Source organism: Camelina sativa, chromosome 15 (genome assembly GCF_000633955.1).
Source record: "Camelina sativa cultivar DH55 chromosome 15, Cs, whole genome shotgun sequence".
Lineage (NCBI taxonomy): Eukaryota > Viridiplantae > Streptophyta > Magnoliopsida > Brassicales > Brassicaceae > Camelina > Camelina sativa.
In genome coordinates this window covers 23,228,457-23,253,027 of record NC_025699.1, presented here as the reverse complement: position 1 = coordinate 23,253,027, position 24,571 = coordinate 23,228,457, and the positions used below count along the sequence as shown (strand labels likewise).

Genomic DNA, 24,571 nt, shown 5'->3' with positions numbered 1-24,571 from the left:
AGCTAGTTGGGTCGCAAAGTGCGATGTGTGTCAGCTAGTGAAGGCTGAGCATCAGGTTTCTGGCGGGTTACTGAAGAGTCTACCCATTCCTGAGTGGAAGTGGGATATGATCACTATGGATTTTGTGGTAGGATTGTCAGTGTCTCGGACTTTTGATGCTATCTGGGTCATTGTGGACCGGTTGACTAAGTCAGCATATTTTTTGGCCATTTAGAAGACTGATGGAGAAGCGGTCTTGGCTAAGAAGTATGTGAAGGAGATAGTAAAGTTGCATGGGGTGCTAGCGAGTATTGTGTCTAATAGGGACTCTAAGTTCACTTCAGTGTTTTGGAAAGCATTTCAGGCAGAGATGGGCACTAAGGTGCATAGGAGTACAGCTTATCATCCCCAGACCGATGAACAGTCAGAGAGGACGATCCAGACGCTGGACAATTTGCTGAGGATGTGTGTGTTGGATTGGGGTGGGCATTGGGCAGATTACCTGAACCTGGTAGAGCTTGCTTACAACAACAATTATCAGGCGAGTATTAAGATGGCTCCTTATGAGGGTTTGTATGGGAAACCATGCCGTACACCGTTATGCTAGACTCAGGTGGGGGAGAGGAGCATGTTCGGGGCAGATTTTTTCCAGGAGACCTCAGAGAAGATTTGACTTCTCAAGCTGAACATGAAGGAGGCTCAGGATAGGCAGAGGAGTTATGCTGATAGGAGGAGGAGAGATCTTGAGTTTCAGGTAGGAGACAGAGTGTACCTCAAGATGGCCATGTTTTGGGGTCCGAACAGGTCATTGACAGAGACTAAGTTGAGTCCAAGGTTTATGGGTCCGTTCAGAGTGATTGAGCCGGTGGGACCGGTAGCATATGCTGGAGTTGCCTGAGGTTATGCGGGCATTCCACAAGGTTTTCCATATTTCTATGTTGCGGAAGTGTCTCCGTGAGGATAATCAGTTGTTGGCTAAGATTCCTGAAGATCTTCAGCCCAACATGACTTTGGAGGCGAGACCAGTGAGGGTTCTCGGGAGGAAGATCAAGGAACTTCAGAAGAAGAAGATTCCTTTGATGAGAGTCCTTTGGGATTGTGATGGTGTTGAGGAGCAGACTTGGAAGCCAGAGGCGAGGATGAAGGCAAGGTTTAAGAAGTGGTATGAGAAGCAAGCCGCGACTTGAGCTTGTCTAGCCTGGTCCCATCTATAATTTGTGGCTGGAGCGGGAATAGAGTATTCCAGCCTATCTCTCTTGTTTACTTGGTCGCTTAGGGGTGGTTGGTTGTGCGACAAAGTAACAAGATGAGGTGGTTTTCGGGGTATGAAATTCTCGTGAAGTAGGGTTTTGGAGGAAATTTTCCTGAAATAGAGGTTTCCAAAACTGGAAAATGCTAAAAATGGAAAATTTTATGTGAGTTAGAATTTGTCCATTTTAGTGGTGGAGAGCCTTGGAGGGGCTTGTGTGGCCTTAGTAGCAGACTTTTGAGTCATTGTGCCCGTGTGTGGCTGTCTTTTGAGATATTGTGTGGCCTTTGTGGCGGGCTGTTTAGCCAATTGTGTGGCCTTTGTGGCGGGCTGTTAAGCCAATTGTGTAGCCTTTGTGGCGGGCTGTTTAGCCAGTGTTTCCTGTTTATGCGGTCCTTCGGGATGTATGGTCTTCGTGATGGTCCTTTGGGACGAGTGGTCTTCGTGACGGTCCTTTGGGACAAGTGGTCTTTGTGACGGTCCTTCGGGACGAGTGGCCTTGGTGGCGTTCCTGTTTGGGACATTTGTTTGGCCTTGGTGGCAGTCCTGTTGAGGACTTTTTTTTGGCCTTGGTGGCGGTCCTGTTGAGGACATTTGTTTGGCCTTTGTGGCGGTCCTGTTTAGGACATTTGTTTGGCCTTGTGGCATGTATATGATCCTTGTGTGGTCATGAGGTATTCTAGAGAGGGGATATGTGGTTGGTAGGACATTGTCATGTTTTACGCGAGCCACGGGAAGGAAACCTGTATAGGGATAGGACTCAGACGTGTTCAGAATTATTTGCTCGCGACTTTTGGGGGGACTTTGGTTCTTGTAGTACTACCATATTCTGAGACTTTGTGGCTTGGGCGTATGGTTGGTATATCGACTTTGGATGACGATCCGGGGGCGCGATGTAGGGTGGCAACCCGAGAGACGAATATTAGACTTCCTTATATATTATGGCATGCGGGCTTAGGCCCGATGAGGAGCCAACATTATGGCATGCAGGTNGGGCGCGCTGTAGGGTGGCAACCCGAGAGACAAGTATTGGATTTTCCTTATATATTATGGCATGCGGGTTTGGGCCCGATGAGGAGCCAACATTATGGCATGCAGGTTTCGGCCTGATGAGGAGCCAACATTATGGCATGCAGGTTTCGGCCTGATGAGGAGCCAATAAAAACTCAAGGTTAAGGCCTATGAGTAAAGGAAAGTCCAAAAGTCGAGAGCAAATAATGCCTGGAACGTGAGTTTATCGCCTAGAGGTGACTTTCCGTAGATCGGTCAGAGGGGTGCGGACCGTGGAGACGTTGCACGAGAGTCCTTGGCTGATGGTTGTTCGAGATTCGAGGACGAATCTATGTTGGTGGGGGAGAATTGTAACCCCCACAAACCAAAACTCTGCGTTTTGGGGGTGGGTGTCGATCAACACCAAGGATGCTGTCGGTCAACACCATTAATTTATGGTTCAACCAGATTGATTCAATTGTCGATTTTGGTCAGTTTGGTTTAAGGAAAACCATTGAACCGAGATACTTAAGTGGCAATCAACGAAAAAGGGTTTTTTGGCAAGTTTTGTCTCTCGCCGTTTCATCGTTTTGAGAGAAAAAGAGAGAAAGGAGCTGTTCTTGAGTTTTTGGAGGAGATTGGTGAGATTCTTGGCTGTTCTTGAGAGATTTGAAGCTAGGAAGGATCTAGAAGCTTGCTAGGAAGGTTGGATTCATTACTGTTGGTTAGAATCTTCCTGCAGATAGGTGAGTGCATGACCATGGTTGATCTAAGCCTGTGATTCCTTGTTCTTGCTTGTTTGTTGCTGTTTTTGTGTGTTTTTCTTGCTGGGATTGATTGCTACAGGTTCCTACAGACGTATATGACTTGGTTTTTGAGTAATCGGCGATTTGGTGGAGTTTAGGAGCGAGATTTGACTCTCGGCTTCGTGCAGATTGCGGTTGCAGAGGTAGTGTCGATCGACACCAATTGGTGTAGGTCGACACCAGTGAAGCGGCATCGATCGACACTGTGGGGTAGTGTTGGTCGACACCAAGAGCCAGTGTCGGTCGGCACCTCCCTTCCAGCGAGATGATGTTGGTTTTCCTGGTTTGTATGCTTTACTTGTTGATTGTTTGGAACATTGGAATTACAGTTGCTTGTGTGTATAGCCCAGTAGATGGGAGGATTGCCTCACTGAGTGTTTATAATATACTCATGGATCTCAATTTGTGTTTGTGGTGTAGGTAAAGGCAAAGTGTGATCGTGGAATCAAGGCGATGAAGAGGAGGATGTTCTAGGGACTTGATTGGTTGTTGTCTGGAATTGCTAGGTTGCTAGAGTTGGGTCAGTAGAAACATTGCTAGGTTGCTAGTTCTATGATTCATGTTGGTTGAGTTTTGGATATTGTTTTGTTATAATTATTTGATTATTATTGGATATTGAGATTGGTTATTCCCGCTGTTGATTGTGATTGTGGTAGGTGGCTAGTGGATATGGGACCACTAGTTGTAGTTTATTATTATTATTATTTATTATTTATTATTTTATTAATTAAAAAAAAACGGGTCGGGTCGTTTCAATTTGTTTCAGCAACAACTAACTCCAAGATAATAAAAAAATTACTACAAGATAATCCAAAAGAAATTGTATAGAATTAAAAAGAAAAAAGAAATTGCACAATGCCAACAACAGTTTCTGACAAGTCTTGAGAAGTATAGTACTTCTTGGGAGATTGAATTGAGTCTTTTTTTGTATTTTCTTCATAATTTCTTGAGTTAATTATGGGATAAGGATTTTTTTTGAAGAGTATTGTCTGGTAAAGACTTTTTGTCCGTGATTACAGATTTCAGCGTTTATTTGAGACTGGAAAGATAATTTTGCCCTCTTCTTTTTCTTAGTTTGGTGAATGGCGTTAGTGGTGAGATGGTGATGATGATCTGGTGGATGATGGTGTTGATGATGAAATCTGGTGAACAAGATGATGGTGTCGATGATGCGATCCGGTGAACGAGATGGTCGTGACGATAATGAGATCTGGTGAAAGAGATGGTGGTGATGATGATGAACTCCGGTGAAAGAGATGGTGGCGAAGTTGATGAGATCCGGTGAAAGAGATGGTAGTGGAGATGATGAGATCTGGTGACAATGATGAGATGAGATGATTTTTGATTGGAACCCTTGGGTTCACAAGATAGTATCCTCTTAAGGTTTATATTTTTTTTCATTTACCACAACACAGATTGAATCCATTAGCTCTGAGATGGTGTTAGTGGTAGGGCGTTTTAGTATTTTGGAGGTGTGTTGAAAATGACAATAATGGTGTTGATGAAGGAGAAGGAAGAAGAGAAGGAGGCGAGGGTTTTCATCGCCGGAGAAGAAGGAAGAAGAGAAGGCCAACATTGTATTTTTGTTTTATCAAAAAAGGCCTAAATCCGATATCACGGATAAAAATACCCAATATCAAAGGTTTTTATTAAAAAAGGCCCATTTAGACAGTAACCCCCAATTTTTTTCCTTTTTTCTTTAGCAACCCTTCTCTCTGAACCCGTGTATCAACTTTCTCCTCTAGTTTGAATTGTTTTGAAAAGTTACATCTTCAACCTAAATTTATCTTCTCTGATATTAATAAATTATTAAATTCTTAAATTAGTCAACTCACAAAAGAAAATATTAATATTATATGAGTACAAGAAAATTTCTTACTAATGGCATGTCCAACCTAGAAATAGCTGGAGATTCTCAAAAAAAAAAGTACTACTTTAATCATATAATTATATTTTTAATTTTTGAATAAAGCTGAACCAATGAAAATTGTCTATGGCCTACAAACAGTATGAGAACGTTTTTTCGGTCAGCAATTCCAGAAGCGTTTGTTTTCTTAGTGGGCCAACTTTTGAGTTTTTAAATTAAAATTTGACCCTACAAAAAACATGAGCAACCCAATAAGTACTCCCACTGGACTTGGTCTAAATAACTGACATGTGTGTAGTAGTAGCTGAGAAACATTTCTAAAAAGTCTCTATTTAAGAAACGTTTCTTTCTCTTTCTTCAGTTTTTAATATTTTTATTAATTTAATTTTGTTGAGCACCCTTAAATTTCTCCACTGGACATGCCCTTGGCTATTAAAGGAAAAAAATTAATCAAAAATATGGAATAAGCTAAGATTTATTTCTTAGCTAAGAAATTTTGCATGTTGATTCTTAGAGGCATGTGTCAATGTCTCAACGTGTGGAGTGTTAATTAAAAAAAAAAGGATGCTTGCGCGCTAATTTTTAATTGAGTGTAGGGTTAGTTTTTTTTATTATTTCTCTCTTGATCTCTCTCTCGATGTTTATCTCCAATGGCCAAACAAAATACACAAATCATTGAGCGTTTGTGACGGCTTCGAGTCAAATCCTTTGACACAAGGGACTGGTTTCGGAATCATTGGGCGTTTCGGTTTCGAAGGCGCTTCCGTCATCATCTCTTCCCCGCAAACAGATTTCCACAATCTCTCTGTTTGATTTGAATTCCATGTTCTTAGTGACAGGTCTTCGTACTTTATGCTTCAATTAGGTTATTTTTGTTTATTAGGGATTTTGATTTTGCAATTTCACTGTAAGCCCAAAAGTGTTTGAAAATTTTGGTTTGATCTTATACAGAATCTAGTTTTCTCCATGTTACTGTGTAGTGAATCATCTGAATTTTGACATTTTTTAGGATTTTTACTGGTTTTTTAAAGCCTAGAATTGAAGTTGCTAAAATCTGTGATTCTGATTAAAGAAGCAGATTTTGTATGTGTTTTGGAAGCTGGGAGCTTTGTTTTAGCCAATTTTTTTTGTTGATTTTGATTATATATGTGCAAGCAAATGTTGATGTGGTGGTAGAGAAACTCAAATCCAAAGGGATTGATGCATATGGAATCTTTCTCATGTTTCCAGTGCTCAACATCGCCGTAATCTTTTTTTTTTGGATAACTCAGGGTAAATCCTTGACCTATGGAGGGGCTCGAGACTAATTCCTGGGGGAGGTGCAGCCTACGGATAAATCCTCTCTCCGGGTATTCAAATGGACCGTATGCAAGGGCTCATATCCATGTGGCCACATAGTAAATGAGTAGCATTTCCGTATCTGGAGAGAATTGATCCTTGGCCTGGACCACATCGCTGTAATCTTGTCGGATCCTAATGGCTATGAGACATTTATATCTATCTTGGGATGTTTGTCATCTGAGTATAAGTTGCAGCTGTTAGTGATTGTAAAATTACAGTATGATGAACTCTTTTATCATCTGAGTATATGTTCAATCTTACCATTGGAGATGACAAACATTATTGGAGATGACATTGGAGATGCAAAAATACAAACTGTAATTTTACAAACTGTAATACTGAAAATAATGTTAACATATATGCTTACAACCTTACCATTGGAGATGACCTAAACCTCTACTTTTAACAAAAATTCAAATAATACCCACACTATTTAGGAAATTATCTTAATCTTCATTTTTTTTTTGTAATTATTGAAATTAAAAAAAACTAGAAAACAGTTATTTAATTTAAAGTGTTTAGACCATCTACAACAGTGATTCTCAGACAGTTGCTCATTTATTAAAAACAAATAAACAATAATAAAAGAAGAGAGAAGGTGAGGAAAATAAGGAGAAAAATGAGAAACGATTCTAGAATCTATAGAACCGTTTCTCACCACATATCACATGACTACTAGTTGAATTTTTTTTTCTAATTTAATCTTTAAATAAATAATTATATTACATTAAAATAATATATATTAAGAACTCATCTCATTTTAACCAGTGGACATGCCCTTAGGTCATCTATTTAGTCCATAATGAAAACCGTATGGAGGTTTATAGACCAGATATATGATTGCTTAAGTGTCCCTTGAAACTATGGTACATATATTAATTTAAAAGTATATATTTTGGTCATGGCAAATTTGGAGAAGATAGGTGTTAATTGTGATTTTCCAATGTGTACTTAATATGGACATGAAAAACCTAAGTTGCCAAAAATGAATCTACCACCTGTTTCCAAACAGCTAAGATATTAGTTATGCTTTAGCAACAGCTCCGTTCAGGGAGTTATTTTTTTTATATGGTACCTATTTTGTATTTTTAGGTGACATTTGAAAATTTTCTTATGTATTCTTGCATAATCAAATGTTTAGGGATTGAAGAAGAGCAAATGGATATTAACGATGACACATATGAAAAAGACATATTTCCAAATTTAGGTTGATACTGATTTCAAAACAACACAGGGGAATGTATCATGGGGGCATGAATGCACGTTTAAGCTTCTTATTATTACACGCAGAGTCTTAAGGAAAGTATCTCTGGTTTAAATATCTAAATTGTTTTTGTTGAATTATACACGTTCAACAAATTATAGAAAACAATGAAAATCGAAATGTAAACTTAAGAAGACTTTGATTCATATAGCAAAATGGTTTCAAATAAGTATTATATGAGAAATAATAGACTATTGCTTTAGGAATTGTTGTAGTCACAATATTGGACTTGATGATGCTAAAATGGTCACTTAGAATTTGAATTTCTTTTACATAAAAATATAATTTAAATTACATATTGTTGGTTATCCATCATGTGTCAAATGAATATGTTTTGGTTTTTGTTGTGAAAAGTGTAACAACAATAAGAGTAAACTTTTTGGTGACTTACTATCATGGGAATATGACAACAATGTTATTTCATAATATCACTCTCAAATATTGATAGGCTTAGCTTTGGTGGTTGAATTTTTACACTATTTAAGGGTAAATGAAAAAAAAAAAAAAAAAACTGTGCATATGAAAGGCAATATTCGAATAATATTAATAATGCTTTATTGAATTTAAGACATGGTATTTAGTAGTGTATTAAATTAATAATGTTGGTAATTTATACTTGTATTTTTACAATAAAATAAGTAAGTCTGAATAAAGATAAAATAAGATATTTCGTAATTTAGAAATAATTTTACAAGCAAATTTCCATAAATAAAACCCATCGAATAGTATTTTTCTATTTAATCAAAGCTTTTATTCTTTTCTTTTTACCAATAATATTTAATATGATATATATTGATTTAATATGATATATTATCCGGTTCCTCGCCCTTCAATCTCTTAAAATCAGGAAAAAAAACTCAAACATAATTTTAATAAAAAACGGGGAAAGTATTGATTAAAATCCAAATGATTATAATCCTAACCATGCACAATGCGGATTATGTTATACTTTTTTCTCAATCTATAAAAAAGGGAGGGAGTATGTTACTATAATAAAGTTTTGCTAATATTGTTCGACCAATATATAGCAGTATGTTATTTTGTATATTCATTCTTTTCTGTAATCGAAAAGAATGTTTTTTTTAATAATCGAAAATTAATTTTTGTACTCCCTCTGTTATTTTGTTTTAAAATAAGTATCACTTTGTATTTTCAGTGTAAATGTTTGATAAATTTTCCAATTTTATCCCTACTAATTTAATGTATTGACAAACAAAAAAATTGTATAATATATTAATAAGGGGTAAAATAGAAAATTAAATAATTTTCTTAACATGTATGAAAAATCCTAAAACTTAATTATACTAAATAAAAGTAGGAGCTATAAGCTTCAAAGGCTGTCCACCTAGGAATTTAAACATCCAATAGGTATTAACCACTTCATTATTTAACATATTAATAATTTACAGAGAACTTTCTATATTCTTAACATCCAATAGGGATTAGCCACTTCATTATCTAATATTTTTATAATTTACAAAACATTCTATATTATTAACATTCAATAGGGATTAGCCACTTCATTATTTAACATTTTTAATATTTCCAGAATTTTGTATATTCAGATTTTTTAAACGACCAATCGGGATCAGACATGTTAATATTTAATATTTTTGAAATTATTTAAAAAAATTATATTAAAATATTAATAAGTATATGTACAACGTCCCACATCGGCTAGAAAATTTTAGACACTAGCTGAGAACAATTATATATAAGATAAATATGCTTCTAACTACGAATGAGCAGGAAGCTTGATTTAGCAGGCGTCCAAATTTAAAAAATTTATTTGGGTTAATCTGGTTTTTTATTTGGGCAAATTTTTTTTTTTTTTTAAGTTTATCTATATAAATTTATAATTAGTATAGCAAATTAAAACTTCTAAAAATCATTATCATAAATTAATACATAACAATAATATTTATACAGAAGCACAACAGAAAACAAACTTTAAGTTTTATAATATTATAATATTTTAAAAAGTTTAAAAGTATTAACAATATTGAAACTTTAGATGTAGTTTAAAAGGTTAAAATATTATAATTATTAAAAATTATAAAAGGTTCAAATATTATAAATATCTAAACTTAATAGAATATTTAAAAATATTAAAAATACCTCCATAGAAAGTTTAAAATATTATAAATACTTAAACTTTTATCATTAATATTTAACTCTAAAAAATTAAAAATGTTAAAATATTTATACTACATCTAAAGTTTAAGATATTATATAGATTTAATCTCTATTAAATTTTTAAATGTTTACATATTATTAAATATTATATATTCGATTTTCAAATATCTTAAAAATATCTTATTTATATACGTTTGTGCTTTTTATTTCTTCTGAGCTGTAAAACATATTTTTGTGTATGATTTTATAGATGAGTTGATATTCTTTCAGTAAATTTTTTATTTTTGGGTCTAAGGAAAAATGATTGACATCGCAAGACCTTAATTTGATGTTTGAGTCAAGTTTTGGGTTTAAAGGAGAAAGATGGACGACAAGCACACGTGTTTTATTAGCTATACATTTGTTCTTATTACTTTATTTCTAAGTAATTTACAATTTTGTAGTATTAACGTTTGGTTTGAGAAGTTTCAATACGTGTAAATCTAAAACCAAGTAAGTATACTGTGAAAGTATCAATAACTGAGTGAATATGTGACTATGTTGGTTTTCATGAATTGCACCAATTTTACGAGAAAATAGGCAATGATTTTGGTTGTGGAGTTTGATTGGCTAACAAGTTGTGTGGAAATCTAAAAAGAAGGTTTTGAATGATTATTCAGCGGAAAAATGTGAAGAAACTCACGAAGAAGAAGAAGAAGAAGAAGAAAAAAGTATAACGTTTAAGTATAAATTCATGATTCTTTTTATCAGATTTGAATTTTTAACACAACTGATTTTATATTTTTTAAATTGTGTAGTTGAAATAATTTTTTACCTTAATAGTAATTTAAAGTTTTTTACAAGATTATATTTCGTAACAGTAATCTGTCATGTATAGTTTTAACCAAAATATATTAAATAAACTCACGCGTAGCGTGGGTTCAAAACCTAGTATGAAGAAAAATTATTGGGTTCTCCCCTAGGGGTGAACCTCTTTTATTCACCCCTCTTAATTAACCAATCAAAATACAACAAAACGCCACGTCATATCATATTTATAAAATAAATCAAAATCAAAATAAAAAGACAAAAAAAATTAAAGAAACAAATTCTGTAGATTTTTTAATAAGTAAATAATGTCAGTTTGGGTTTATAAAACAATGATTAGAGTGTAGATTTTACAATTAAACAATATTATATGTCGGTTTTGGTTTACAAAAGAGTGATTAGGGTTTAGATTTTACAATTAAACGAAATTATATGTCGGTTTGGGTTTACAAAATAGTGGTTAGAGTTTAGATTTTATAATTAAACAAAATTATATGTCGGTTTGAGTTTACAAAATAGTGGTTATGGTTTAGATTTTACAATCAAATAAATTTATATGTCGGTTTGAATTTATAAAAGAGTGGTTAGGGTTTAGATTTTAAAATTAAAGAAAATTATATGTTGGTTTGGGTTTATAAAAGAATGGTTAGGGTTTAGATTTTACAATTAAAGAAAATTATATTTCAATTTGGGTTTATAAAAAAATGATTAGGGTTTAAATTACACAATTAAACAAAATTATATTTTGGTTTGGGTTTATAGAAAAATAATTTAGATTTACATATTATAATTAAAAACTATAATATAATGTTTAGAATTAATAACTTTAAAATTGAATAATATACTAATTTTGTTTCTTTGATTAATAAATTGTTTTTTTTAATTAATTGGGGGTGAATAAGAGAGACCAAGAATTGTCCTAAGAGCATCCACATTGGTTGGGGACTTTTTTTGGTCCCTCATATTTAATAATAATATTTTGATAGTTTCTTATTTTTAGTATGAGCATTGGTGTCTATTTGTATTTGGTCCCCCGAATAAAATAATAATATTNAGACCATCCACAATGGTGTGGGACTTTTTTTGGTCCCCCACATTTAATACTAATATTTTGAGGGTTTCTTATTTTTAGTAGGAGCATTGGTGTGTATTTGGGTTTGGTCCCCCAAATAAAATAATATTATTTTGAAAGTTTAAAGATTAATTATTTAAAGAAAGAAAATACAAAAACATACAATTTAGAAATTAATAACATTAAAAATATAACATAAAAACATCAAAACCAAAACAAACATTTTATTCAACTCATAGAAATTTTAAAATCAAACTTCATTATCCGGAAGATGTCCAAAGTTTGTCCAAATATGCTCAATCAAATCATGTTTTAGTTGATCATGAGCTTGTTTATCCCGAAGTCTTGTTTGACGAGTAATCGTACTGCTGATATTTGAACCCACACCGGCGGCACCAACAGTATATGTTTGATCCACATGATCTCCGTGTTGAAATTCAGAAACAATANTTTGACGAGTAATCGTACTGCTGATATTTGAACCCACACCGGCGGCACCAACGGTAAATGTTTGATCCACATGTTCTCCGTGTTGAAATTCAGAAATAATGTTTCGGTAACTGTATGTATGTCGTTCGTCTTCGACAATCATATTATGGAGTATTATGCATGATCTTATTACATTTGCCATTTTGTTTTTATCCCATAAACGAGACGGATTTTTAATAACGGCGAATCTAGCTTGCAAGACTCCAAAGGCACGCTCAACATCTTTCCTAACAGCTTCTTGTTTTTTAGAAAAGAGAGATTTTTTCCTACCTTGTGGAAGTCGGATTGATTGAATAAAAGTTGCCCAATTTGGATAAATACCATCAGTGAGATAGTACGCCAAGTTGTACTCCCTTCCGTTGACAACAAAGTTGACTTCCGGAGCTTGACCGGTTATTATGTCATCAAAAACATTAGATCGATCAAGAATATTAAGATCGTTCATAGTACCTGGAGCTCCACAAAAGGCATGCCATATCCAGAGGTCATACGAAGCTACTGCTTCCAACACAATTGTAGGTTTTCCGGTTGACCGTGAATACATGCCTTTCCAAGCCGTGGGACAATTCTTCCACCCCCAATGCATACAGTCAATGCTACCAATCATCCCGGGAAATCCACGCTGTTCATTCTGAAAGAGTAGTCTTTGTAGATCCTCCTGTGTAGGACGTCTTAAGTATTCATCTCCAAACACTTGGATGATGCCGGCGGTAAATTCGTGCAAACATTCTCGAGCTGTCGAAGCACCAATTCGGACATACTCGTCAACACTGTCAGACGAAGTACCATATGCCAATTGACGAATTGCTGCAGTACATTTTTGTATAGGTGAAAGACCAGCCCGTCCGGTTGCATCCTGGGTTTGGCGGAAATATTCGATTTCGGTAGAGAGACGTTGCACAATTCGCATGAACAGTGGCTTGTGCATGCGAAACCGTCGCCGGAATAAATATTCTGGATATGTGGGAGTGTCACTAAAATAATCATTCCAAAGATTATTGTGGTCTTCTTCCCGGTTTCGCTCGATAAAAATTCTATCGTGTGGCTGGTTTGGTTCGGGGATATGTTGGGAGACATCATAAACATTTTGTAAATAAGCATCAAAATGATCACTATCATCTGCTTGGTAGTGATAATGATCATCATCTCCATGGTAATGATAATGGTTTGAAGATGATCCCATTTCAAACAAAGAAAAAAAGAGAAAGGAAGAGACAAAGAGAAAAGGAGAAATAACTTGTATGTTTTTGTTGCTTTGATATTGTTTGGGGTGAATGTGAAGTTGCTTTGAAATTGTTGGTTTGATAGGATCGCATATATATAATAGAAGAGTAGGGATAACCCGTGATAACAAAACAACAATGATAGTAAAACAATGGGCATCCGTGATAACAAAAAAACAAGTACCCGTGATCGAGAAAACAACAAGTCTCCATGATCCACAAAACAACAAGTACATCATGGAGAAGAGAAAGTCATTACAATACAGAAAATTAGATTACACCAAGTACATTAGATTAGAACAAGTACATGCAAAGAGAAAATAGCCATTACACCAACAAGATTTAAGTATACATGAACAAGATACCTAGAAGACATGCGAAAATAGCCATTACACCAACAACCAGCAAATCATTTACATTTCTAAGCCTATTTTCATTACGTAGCTCAGAAACTACATCCTCTAAAGTACCCATCTTCTGTTCAGTTGCGTAACACTCATCTCTTACCTAAATGATGTCCGATTCATACTCATTGAATAAGGTCAAGTAATCTACCTTCTCAGCTAGAACTTCATATCGTCTATCATTGTCTCTCAGCTAACTTGCAATAAGTAGCAAAACTTAAAGACCAAACAACCAATGTCTAATCACAATTTATGACAAGTACACATTACAACTACCAAATTAAACAAGAAACTATGAACAAACCACACCAAAATTAAATACAACCAACTACACAACAATCACAATTTATTAGAAGTACACATTACAACTACCAAATGAGAAACCTAAAATCCTTTGTGAATTAAGACAAGAAAAACAAAAGTTGTATCAAAATCAATGTAAAAAACATTTTAGCAACCATACGAATGACAATGTAAAAAAAATTTTAGCAACCATACGAATGACACAACAATCACCAAATTTAAAACCTATAATAGAGTTTCTATATACCAATGATCCTTTAACAATTAAGACAAAAAAACCAAAGTTTAACCAAACTCAATGTTAAAAAAAAAGAACGACCGAGACACAAAGATGTTGATCAGATGAACTTCTACAGCAAACGACACAGACACAAAGACGTTGATAAGATGAACTTCGACATACTTAACTTCGAAGTTCATCTTACCAACGTCTTTGTGTCTCGAAAATAGAACAAATGTTATACAGAAACGAATCGACCTTTAGACAGAGACAACTCGATCTTCACACAGAGACAAATCGATCCAACAAACACATGAAAAAACAGAACGAGACCAAAGCAACAAAACCTAAATCATTAACCCTAATTCAATAACCCTAATTCAATAACCCTAATTCAATAACTCTAATTCAATAACCCTAATTCGATAACCCTAATTCTCTAACCCTAATTCGATAATCTCAATTCTCTAACCCTAATTCGATAATCAACGCCAATCAAGGTTAAATCTCATATTGGGGGAAGAAGACAAAATTTAATTAGCACGATTCACCCGCCGGACAAGCATCGGGTGACAGAGAAAGATCGCTTCGGGAGAGAAGATCGAACCGCCAAACAAGCTTCGGAACAGAAGATCGGACCGGCTTCGGATGCGACAGAAGATCGGCTTCGTTAATATGGCAAGAAATTCCGGTGACAAGAACGGAACGGCTTCGTCAAATCGTCGAGGATGTGTATCGCCTTCGTCGTCGCCGTCGAGAGAGAAGAAAGAACTCGACAAAATTTTGTCTCGCGAAAGATTTTTTGGTTTAACCCTAGATAATTCGACAACCAATCAAACGAGTCCACGTGGCGAAGAAAACGGACGAAAAACGTCCCCAATTAAGAACCGTTTTTTCGAAAATGGACTTTTATGAATTAAATTTAAATCCAAAAAAATCTGGAGACGGGCCGAATCTACGGCGTTGCCCATGGTCTAATATGAAACATAGAGAATAGTAGATTCCGTTCATACAAGACGTGGCTATACTACAACTACAAGCGAGAAAACGTTAAAACTCCTTGACCTCCTCCATGCAAAATAAGAGTGGTCGTGGTTCTTTTATTAACCAGCCTATAATCCAAACGAGAAAACAAGTGTGTCAACTGTCAAATAACGAAGATATTATAAAATCATTAATGAAATTTTATGCTAATTTCATTTGCATTTAATGTCTCACAATACATATTTCAATGGTAAATTTATTGATAGTTTATGTTCTATCTTTTTTTTTTTTGTTAAAGTAGTGATATTAATTACTATATACTTATTACAACAATCATTACAAGGATTAAGAGAACAACACAAATGACTCGAGGTATGAAGTATGAACCCATTGAGCTTACAAAACAGAGACAATATTAAGGAGGATAGAGACCTCTCATTAAATATATAAATATATTGTTGGTAAATCCGTTGGTATACGTCTACAATCTTGGCGGATCCAGACAAATATTTTGACTGGGGCACAAAACATATATATTTAGAATATTAAAATTATATAATAAAACATATTTTAAAAAAATCTTTTTGATAACTTGAATTTGCATCTTTAAGAGCCAAAGTTTTAAAAGCATTTTTGCTATTTGTATAGAAATATCTTTTAAAAATGTTAATTAGAAAATACACAATTACAAACTTACAATTCAGTATAAAATAGACATTTAGATTTACTTATCTAACCATATCACACAAACTTAAACCCTAAAAAATAATAAATTCTTTATAAACTGATAATATTTTTAATGTTACTAATTTGCTAGTTTTACTATCATTTTATTAATTAAGATATATGTATAGTACAGTAAAAAAATAATTCATTTAAAAATTAAACTGGAAATAGAAAAATTAAACAAAACTAAAATCATATAAATTTATTAAAGAAAATAAAATTAAGTAGAATAAAGAAAATGCAAAATGCATCTGGTAGGCAAAAAAAGAAATGACTAACAAAAGCATAGAACAAAGAGACAAATAGGGTTGGAACTCCCGACCACGTAATCCTCATGGGTGCCTATTTGCCGATTAAGCTGAAGGATATAACTACACATAACCACTGGCTAATCTTTAAAAACTAGTATGAGGCACGTGCCCCACCTGCTTATTGCCCTAGATCCGCCCATTCTTACCTACTAACATCCGAATTTTTGTTTGCCTATAGATATATCTTTGCGCCATTAATGATATGAAGGGTCGTTGGTTTGTTAATTAAAGTTTCAAGACATACACATACATATATATTTTTGGCAAGTTTTGTTAAAGTAGTTTTTGTCTTTAATTACTAACGGAATAATAGTGATTACCTATAGAATCGGTTGTAACTCGATAATATTAAAATGATTCGAATCCGTCAGTTTAAATGTATATTCCATGCTAAAATAACCAACGAAATACGTCACTAAACTGCCATTTGGCAGTTTTCCTATGTTTAGTATGTTATCAAGGAAAAATTCTAACATGCACTGTCATTTTCAATCAAATATATGTGTATCTATACTTGATTAATTTGTATCCGGTTAATCTTTTATGTGATCTAAAAATGAATGTACGTATTCGCGTTCTAATCCATGCACCACGTAGCTATACCCACAAGTGAGAAAACGTTAAAACTCCACGTCCCCTTTCTTGACCTCCTCCATGCAAAATAAGAGTGGTCGTGGTTCTTTATGAACCAAATATCCAAACAAGAAAACAAGAGTGAATCATTAATGAGGATATTGTAAAGCCACATATTTTTTTTAATATGATGCGATCCTCATAGAATCCGTGATGGCTTCGTTGAAGGGTCTACTTGATTAGTTTAGTCTACCTTCATGGTATCTCCTCCACCACATGATCTCTCTATAAAATTCTCCATCTCCGTTTCTCGCTAAAAGAATTTTATCGTCCTCTTCCCCCATTCTACTAAAACACACATTTTCACTAGAAAAATAATCTTAGTCCAAGAAAAATATAATGGACCCATGGTCGTGGATATGCGAGCTTCCAGAATCTCCCGAGTTCGTCGAGTCTGATTCTCACGCAGTGTTTCAGCTGGCAGGCGATTTGACACGTTCCATCAAACTTAGAGCCGAATGGGATTCTGGTTCTGAACCAGAATCTCACTCTCTCACCTTCAAAGTCATAGTAGAGGGTTTTGACCGCCTTAAAACGTCGACCATATGGGTCTCCGACACATGTCTCTTGTCGTCGGAGAAACCGTTCCTCCCTTTGGTTCTCCAGCTTCTTCGAGAACTAATCTCCCATTCTCCTACCACACGTGATGGTGCGCGCACAAAGTCTGAGCTACTTGAGATCAAGCCAGGTCCGGTTAGCTGGGTCATGGACTCTCACTCGCCTGAGTCCTTCTCATCCGTATTTAACCTCATCCTCCTCGTGCGCCTCTTTTGGCTGTGTGTTTTCGACGCGCCTAGTGAAGTAGGCTCTTTCTTCTTCCAAAACTTACTAGGTCCACACGTGAACGCACTAACGTGTCAACAAGCACCTGTGTTACGAACGTTTCTGGTCTCCCTCGGTGTAGACGCCGAGCTGTGCATCGTACGTGCTGCTTCTTACGCCTTGTCCAAATGGATGATCTCCAAGGAGGTGGGACTTGGGAATCTCGGGTTGAAACAGTTCAGCAGCAGCCTCATCCCCTCACATCGTTCTTTGGGGTTTTCTTATGCAACAGAAGCTCATGGGCTTTGGATCTTGAAAGGCTATTTCCCAATCTTGTCAATGAAGGTCACAAATAATAGCTCTAACCAGATTCAGAACAAGATCGTAAAGTTTCCCTTCGTAGAGCCCAAAGAAGCTGTCCTACGTTACGCTTTGTCTCACCAACAAGCTGAAATACTCGTACAGTTTGAATACTCTGTTAAGTTCCATGAGAACTACATTAAAGTGAACGCACGTGTGGATAACATACGCATCCACATGTCGAAGCTAGGGTTTCAGAACGGAGGAGTTGGCCTGGAGAATAAGATAGCAGATTGTTACTCGGAGGAGAGATACTTTCCGTCGCGGGTACGGGTCTGGCTCGGGCCAGAAATCGGGTCGAGCCACGTGTCTGGACTAAGCCTAGGACGATCGACCAAGAACGAGGAGAGAGAGGTCGAGGTGACAAGGGTTCTAAAAGGAAACTTCGGAAAAGGGAAAGTGGCTCCGAGAGTGAAGGCAAGAGCAAGAATGTCTACAAAGAGGAAGGTTAAAGATTGGAAAATCGAGCAGGATAGCGAAGGAAACGCTGCTGTGTTTGATGCGGTATTATACGATAGGGAGAGCGGCCAAGAAGTGACGATGGTGAAGCCAAATCCGAACCAAGAGGGTTTAAAGAATGTGTTTACGAAGAGTGGAGGGATGGTGTTTGGAAGGGATGAGTATGGAGATGAAGTTGGCTGGAGAGTTGGGAGAGAGATGGAAGGAAGTGTGTTGAAATGGAGAATGGGTGGTAAAATTTGGCTAACTTATTGGCCAAACAAGTTAAACACTTCGTTTTATGAGACTAGATGTGTGGAGTGGTGTGATGAGGTTGATTTGCCTTTGCTTCCCACTTCTAATTAACTAGTGTCGCAAATAATAGAAAAATATAGGTACATAAGCAATTTCGTGTCGGTCATAAATTGGTATATGTGTGTTGTAAATATATTAGTTCTTGTATATATTTTAGTTCTTAAGATACATATAGCTGTTGTAGTATCTCAGATATTGTAGTCGTATCATTGTCTCAATTTACAGATGCATAAATGAATACATTTGGTGACAATCTATTGATGTTTGTAGACGTAAAGAGCATTCTCATCCCACGTACTGTGAGGATGAGTTTCAAATAATAATAATAATATAAAATTAAAAGAAGGTGAGAGAAGGTTTAATTTTGAGATGAAAGATACTCATAATTAAAAATAGAATAATAATCAAAAAGCAAACAAAAAGGTGAGAAGCGATTCTCTATGAAGCATTTTAAGAATCGTTCCTCTTACATAAGTCAATGTATGATTGGTCAATTTTCTTTTTACACATTTATAATTTAAATATATAATAATATTTAATTAAAATAATTAAAATATATTATTTTGAGTAACGATGAGCGTTACTGCCAATATTGATGGTCTTAGAGGCACAGATGAGAGAAAAAGTGGACAGTTGGTGTATTCTTATTGGTGCTGAATAATAAATTAAATTAAATCATAAAAATAATATAAATATATATAAAAAAAATCTTTGAGACATCCAAAACTAGTATGACCAAATAATGCTCTAAGGGTGATTCCGGCACAGAAAATGGTCAACATCAATACAAACATTTGAATTACCATATATAATTTTATATCTAAATTTCAATACAATGAATTTTGAATTTGAACTGTTCTAAAATCTGAATTATTAAACATTATACAAAACCAACATCGACTTAATTGTTGTTAGTCGATCGTTGATTTTTTTATAACTAAGCCACCACTAAACATTTAATGTGACATATGAATGCTTTAAGACAATGCCGTTTTAGCTATAATGCAAACCTAAATTCAAAATAACGTCATTTTGAATCTAAGTGTACACCATAACCAAAACAACGTCAGTTTCAACTTTTTTCTATTTTTATTTTTATTTTTATAAACTCTATCGGCTGATCCGGTTAGTCCCGATAGAAACGCATCAAAGTTATCAAAGTGTTTCAGATTGGATTTCTCCCTGAAGGATCACCACACTGTCTATCCCATGTAGTTAGACTGTCTGCATTTCTGACTATCAGATAAATCAATTGAATAAAATCCCAACTAACAGACTTCCCACACAACTATGATTTTTGTTTCCAGGATATATCGAAGCTGGATTAGTACGTTACTTCCAACCTTTCCCCAGTTCAACTTTCAATCAACCAATCACGTACTATATCAACTGTATAATAATAACGGTTTAAATCATCAAAAATTAATGGTTGAATAAAATCAACTAAGTCAATGTTAGTTTCTGCATAGTGTTTGGATATAAAATTTCAATTTTACAAAGGTTCAAATTGAAAAGTACATTGTTGTATTGAAGTTAATGAACAAAAATGCATAAGACAAATTGATTGGTCTAGATTTTATGTATAACGAACGGGCCTAGAATAGCTCAAGATTCAACTCAGTTCTCAGCCCAACATAATCGTATGGTGTAATTATCAGCTACGGTGCACACCACACTAAACATCCGTACAACCAAACTCATCGAGAGAGTGTCACACTATTCATTTCACCGTAAACCCTAGCAAAAACCTCTCCGCTCGCTCTCTTTCTCTCTTCACTTCTCCTTGCAACACAGTCTGTAGAAAAAATGGCTTGGCGCAGTGCAGGATCTGCTGCTCGCTCTTTCGTCTCCGCCACCGCTAGATCACCATCTCTCCGTTCTCCGTCTACGGCGCTTCCCCGCCTCCGTCCTCCTCCATCCTCCCGTCGCTTCACCTTTTCATCACCTTCCAGGTTTGTCCCCTATAGCTCCATCATAGTCTCTTGATCAATTTCAGTAGAATCTAATCAAAACCCATTTATAGATCTCACGAAATTGAAGATTTTTTCGTACCTCGATTTCGGAATGGTCAATCTTTTGCTTTTATTCAGATTTATTTATATCAATATTTTGGTGGGGTTTGTGAATATATATGTTCAGGAATCTAGGAGCACTTGGTTGTACACAGTCGTTCTTGCCTCTGTACAGTGTTGTGGCTGCTTCTCAACTCACATCTCACCTTAATGTTAATTTGAGGGCTTTCTGCGAGCTGTCTAACGGTACCTTCCAACGCACTTGTCAGGATCGCTAGTAGTCCTCTTTGTGAGTGTTTTACTTTACTTAGGATTCTTTAGGATAATTTTGGGAAGATGAGAGTCTGTTTTTGAATGAATTTGTTTCTTGTTTATCTATCACTGTGGGGTTTGGTTAGCGCGTTGGGGTGTTGTTATTGTTTCTCCGTTTGAGTAGGATTAAGTGGTTTTGGTTGTTCCTTCTTGATTTGTAAAGAACAATTTTGGGTTTTGGGATTTGATAGGAATTGGAAAAGATGGGTGATGCACTTGGATTTTACAGTTGCGGGCAAGAGAGTACTGCTGCATTTGTAGGTTTCTTGTCAATTCTTCTCCTGTTTAAGATTAGACTCTGTTTCCTTTCACATTGTGTTGGCGTAATAGACAGAACAAAAGGTTGTTTAGCACTGAATAACAAACATCTTGTTCATTTAAACACTCAGTTTGATTCTCTGATTTAAAGCTTTTTTTTGCATATTCATGAAGCTAAAAGACATTATGCAGAGACAGTCTATGCTATGGCTTTGCATAATAAAGATGCACACTTGTTACTTTTGATACGCACAGAATGTAGTTTATACAAACTTTTGTATTTTGTTTCATTCGGCTCCCTTTGAGTTATCTCTTGGTTATCATACAAAGAATGTTGTGTCATATATGATACACAATGACGGTAAAGAAGAATTGATAGTTAGGAATATTTGCCATTAAGCTCAATGAATCTCCCCTTCAGGTTCTTATACTGATTAGTATATTTTGTTGCAATTTGAGACAGGTACTTGAAGAGACAAAAGAGTGGCATGTCACAGTGCGTGCATCAGTACTTTGGGATGTGATATCGAAAAACGTGGGGTTACCTCAGAAATGAAACTTAGTTATTGTGTTACTCAGCTTTAGTTCCACAACGTGTGGATTATTTAGCTGTAGAGCTTTTCGTTTGCTTGGCACAGTTTTTTTGTTTTAGAAAAAATGCATATCAGCCAGCATTAATAAGTTTATTGATCAGAACTAAAACAATGTTGTTCCCGACTCATCATTTTATCCAATCTCGAACTATAATCTTGCTGCAATTTGCCACATACACTTACTTCTGGGAGTTGAAACATAAGCGTAGATCTGGAGATTCCTGTTGTACTGCACTCTCCAAGTGTGACAGTTCCTTCAAACAAGCTTAAAATGTACGCTTGCATTGGTTGTTCATAGGTCATCTCGGATGCCTATAAAAGATGCATTGGCTTGCTTGCGAAAAGTAAAAATACACTTAACTAACAGTTGAAACCTCAGATTCATAACAATGCTCAAACACAATGTTTCATAAACAAGACTATAGGTAGACAACTAATACTTTTGCATTCAAAGTTTAAACACTGTTCAGTGAAATAATTTTTTTTTTCTTTTGTAAAACATAATTTAAGATGAAACGGAATAAACGATTTATTATCTCAATAATATCCTCCTATGGTTTTCACCAAAAAAAAAAAGATATATCCTCCTATGGTTGTAATGAAACAATAGAAAAGTTTAATACTCCTACTTAGTATAGTATATGTTCGCCAAACCAACTACAATTGGTCAAAGAACATAAACAGCTTTGAATGATTAGGGGAGGTGTAATAATTAATCATCCCAATAATTACGTGCTAATATTAAATTGGATCATTAAATTTTAATATGCCAAGTGAAGCATATATTCATTTTCGTAAAGACTACAATGCTTAGGTGTACTTTTTCTTTCTTTTTCTTGTGTGAATCGATGCCTGGTTGTACGTAGACTTGGATGAGTACGGAAACTGGTTGCGTACAAAATTGTTTTCCTGTGATTGTTCATTTTATCGGAACATTCAATTATTTTTTCCTACATTATACTAAAAAAAACATTCAATTGCTATTTTATATTTGCACATGCAAACGAAATATAACAGAAACTTCCCTCAGATTCTTGTTAATGCTTTTTGTTTTCATATTTTTTTTTCAGTTTGGTTACCTGTAATCTAACTCTAACTACGTTAATCCCCATACGGTCAACTAAAGATATAATCATATGATTGATTGTTTATTGTTTATTGTTTATATATTAACGAGAAGCATCTCAATTTCTAAATCCATTTCAATCTTGGTTTATTGAATTTGTAAATTATAACTAGTGTTACATAAGTGGCAAAACAACTAGAAAATGTAAAAAGATAGAGGTAGATAATAATATAAGACATGACAATACACTAAAAAAAATGATCCATAGTTGAATTATTAGGTCGATAATATAGGTTTCCAAGATTATGGGCATAAACTTGTTATTTCAGTTTCAACATATTATTTATATCGTTACATAATATATCAAAATTATCACATATACATGTTCGTATATATATGTCAAAACTAAAATATGTAGGTTAATTTGAAATTTATATGGAAGAGAATAGATTTGTGGGAAGCTCAATTCCTACGAAATAAGGAGCAACGACTTCTTAACTGGAAACAAGTTCTGCCACACCACACGCCACCTCTATTCTCTTCTACCACATTGTTTTATTCCTTTCCATTAATTTATATATTATTTTTATTTGATTATTATTGTTTGGGTGAATGACACTCACACATACTTTGTCATTCAAGTTTTTCGCTTACACCCACTTTCTTTCCTTCTTATACTTTTACAAGTTTTTTGTAAGTATACACACACATTCTGAACGATTTTGCCCCTCTCCTCTTTTTCTCATTCTTTTCTCTCTTTTTCTTTTCTTTTTTATTGTTAACACTTTAACAAAGTAAAATATATTTATTTGTTATCATAAAACAAATAATCTATTTATTTATATAAAATATGTTATGATTATATATTTTCTATATTTTAAGATACATATTGCTATATTTTTTATGAATTTTTAGATTATATAGTATCCATTTGTCGTTGAACATTTGTTCAATGATAAATGGATAATCAATTGCAGTATTGTTAATAGATAGTTACTTGTGTTTATTCATACAAAATATACATACATAAATTTGGTTAGATCTTTATCCATAGCATATTATCCATAACACAACATAGACCAAATAAGTACAAAACCCTTTAATTCTAAATTTTAAATCCTAGAACATAAACCCTTGAACCCAAAACCAAAACTATTCACTTTAAAAAAATAAACAAAGTTTAGTGATAGAAAAACTATGGATAGGTCTCCAGGGATTTACAAAGCATATCTAGACATTAAGATTCATGATTTTCATTCAAGCCCATCCAAAACGTGCAGATACTTAAACAAAAGTTCTCTGTGAACTTGATGCACTTGAAAAAAACCTATTATATCTCAATGGACAAACATCAATCATTTATTTAGAGTCAAACGAGTTTTAAAGCTGAAGAATAACAGTTGAATGGTGGCTATGGATGTGATCATGTGGATATTTTTTGTGTGGATACCAATGTAGACAGACCAAAGAATCATCATACAACATCCACACAATTAAATCCATAGACACCATGAGCTCCTTTCTTCATGTTTTGTGTTGGTCCAGAAACATATACACTCATAAATGGTTAATAAACAAAATAAAAATTAACAACATTGATTTATTTAGAACATTGAATATCAATCATGTGGATTAGTAGTTATGGATACTT

General features: G+C 34.6%; 2 protein-coding genes across 5 annotated transcripts; both read left to right on the top strand.

Moving 5' to 3' along the window:
* Positions 16,966 to 18,936, top strand: LOC104747350. Its single transcript, XM_010468980.2, has one exon. It carries the CDS (start codon positions 17,144 to 17,146, stop codon positions 18,728 to 18,730), a length of 1,587 nt encoding a protein of 528 aa, XP_010467282.1. The 5' UTR covers positions 16,966 to 17,143; the 3' UTR covers positions 18,731 to 18,936.
* LOC104747348 lies at positions 20,368 to 22,010 on the top strand. 4 transcript variants are annotated; one of them, XR_761133.2, is made up of 4 exons: positions 20,368 to 20,631; positions 20,819 to 20,980; positions 21,195 to 21,260; positions 21,725 to 22,010. XR_761133.2 is itself a non-coding variant. In XM_010468978.2 (4 exons), exons 1-3 carry the CDS (start codon positions 20,486 to 20,488, stop codon positions 21,212 to 21,214), a joined length of 285 nt encoding a protein of 94 aa, XP_010467280.1. In that variant the 5' UTR covers positions 20,369 to 20,485; the 3' UTR covers positions 21,215 to 21,260; positions 21,725 to 22,010. The 4 variants fall into 4 exon arrangements, 3 of the variants coding, with proteins under 3 accessions (XP_010467279.1, XP_010467280.1, XP_010467281.1); XM_010468978.2 differs by having other exon boundaries at positions 20,369 to 20,631; positions 20,819 to 20,937; XM_010468977.2 differs by lacking the exon at positions 21,195 to 21,260.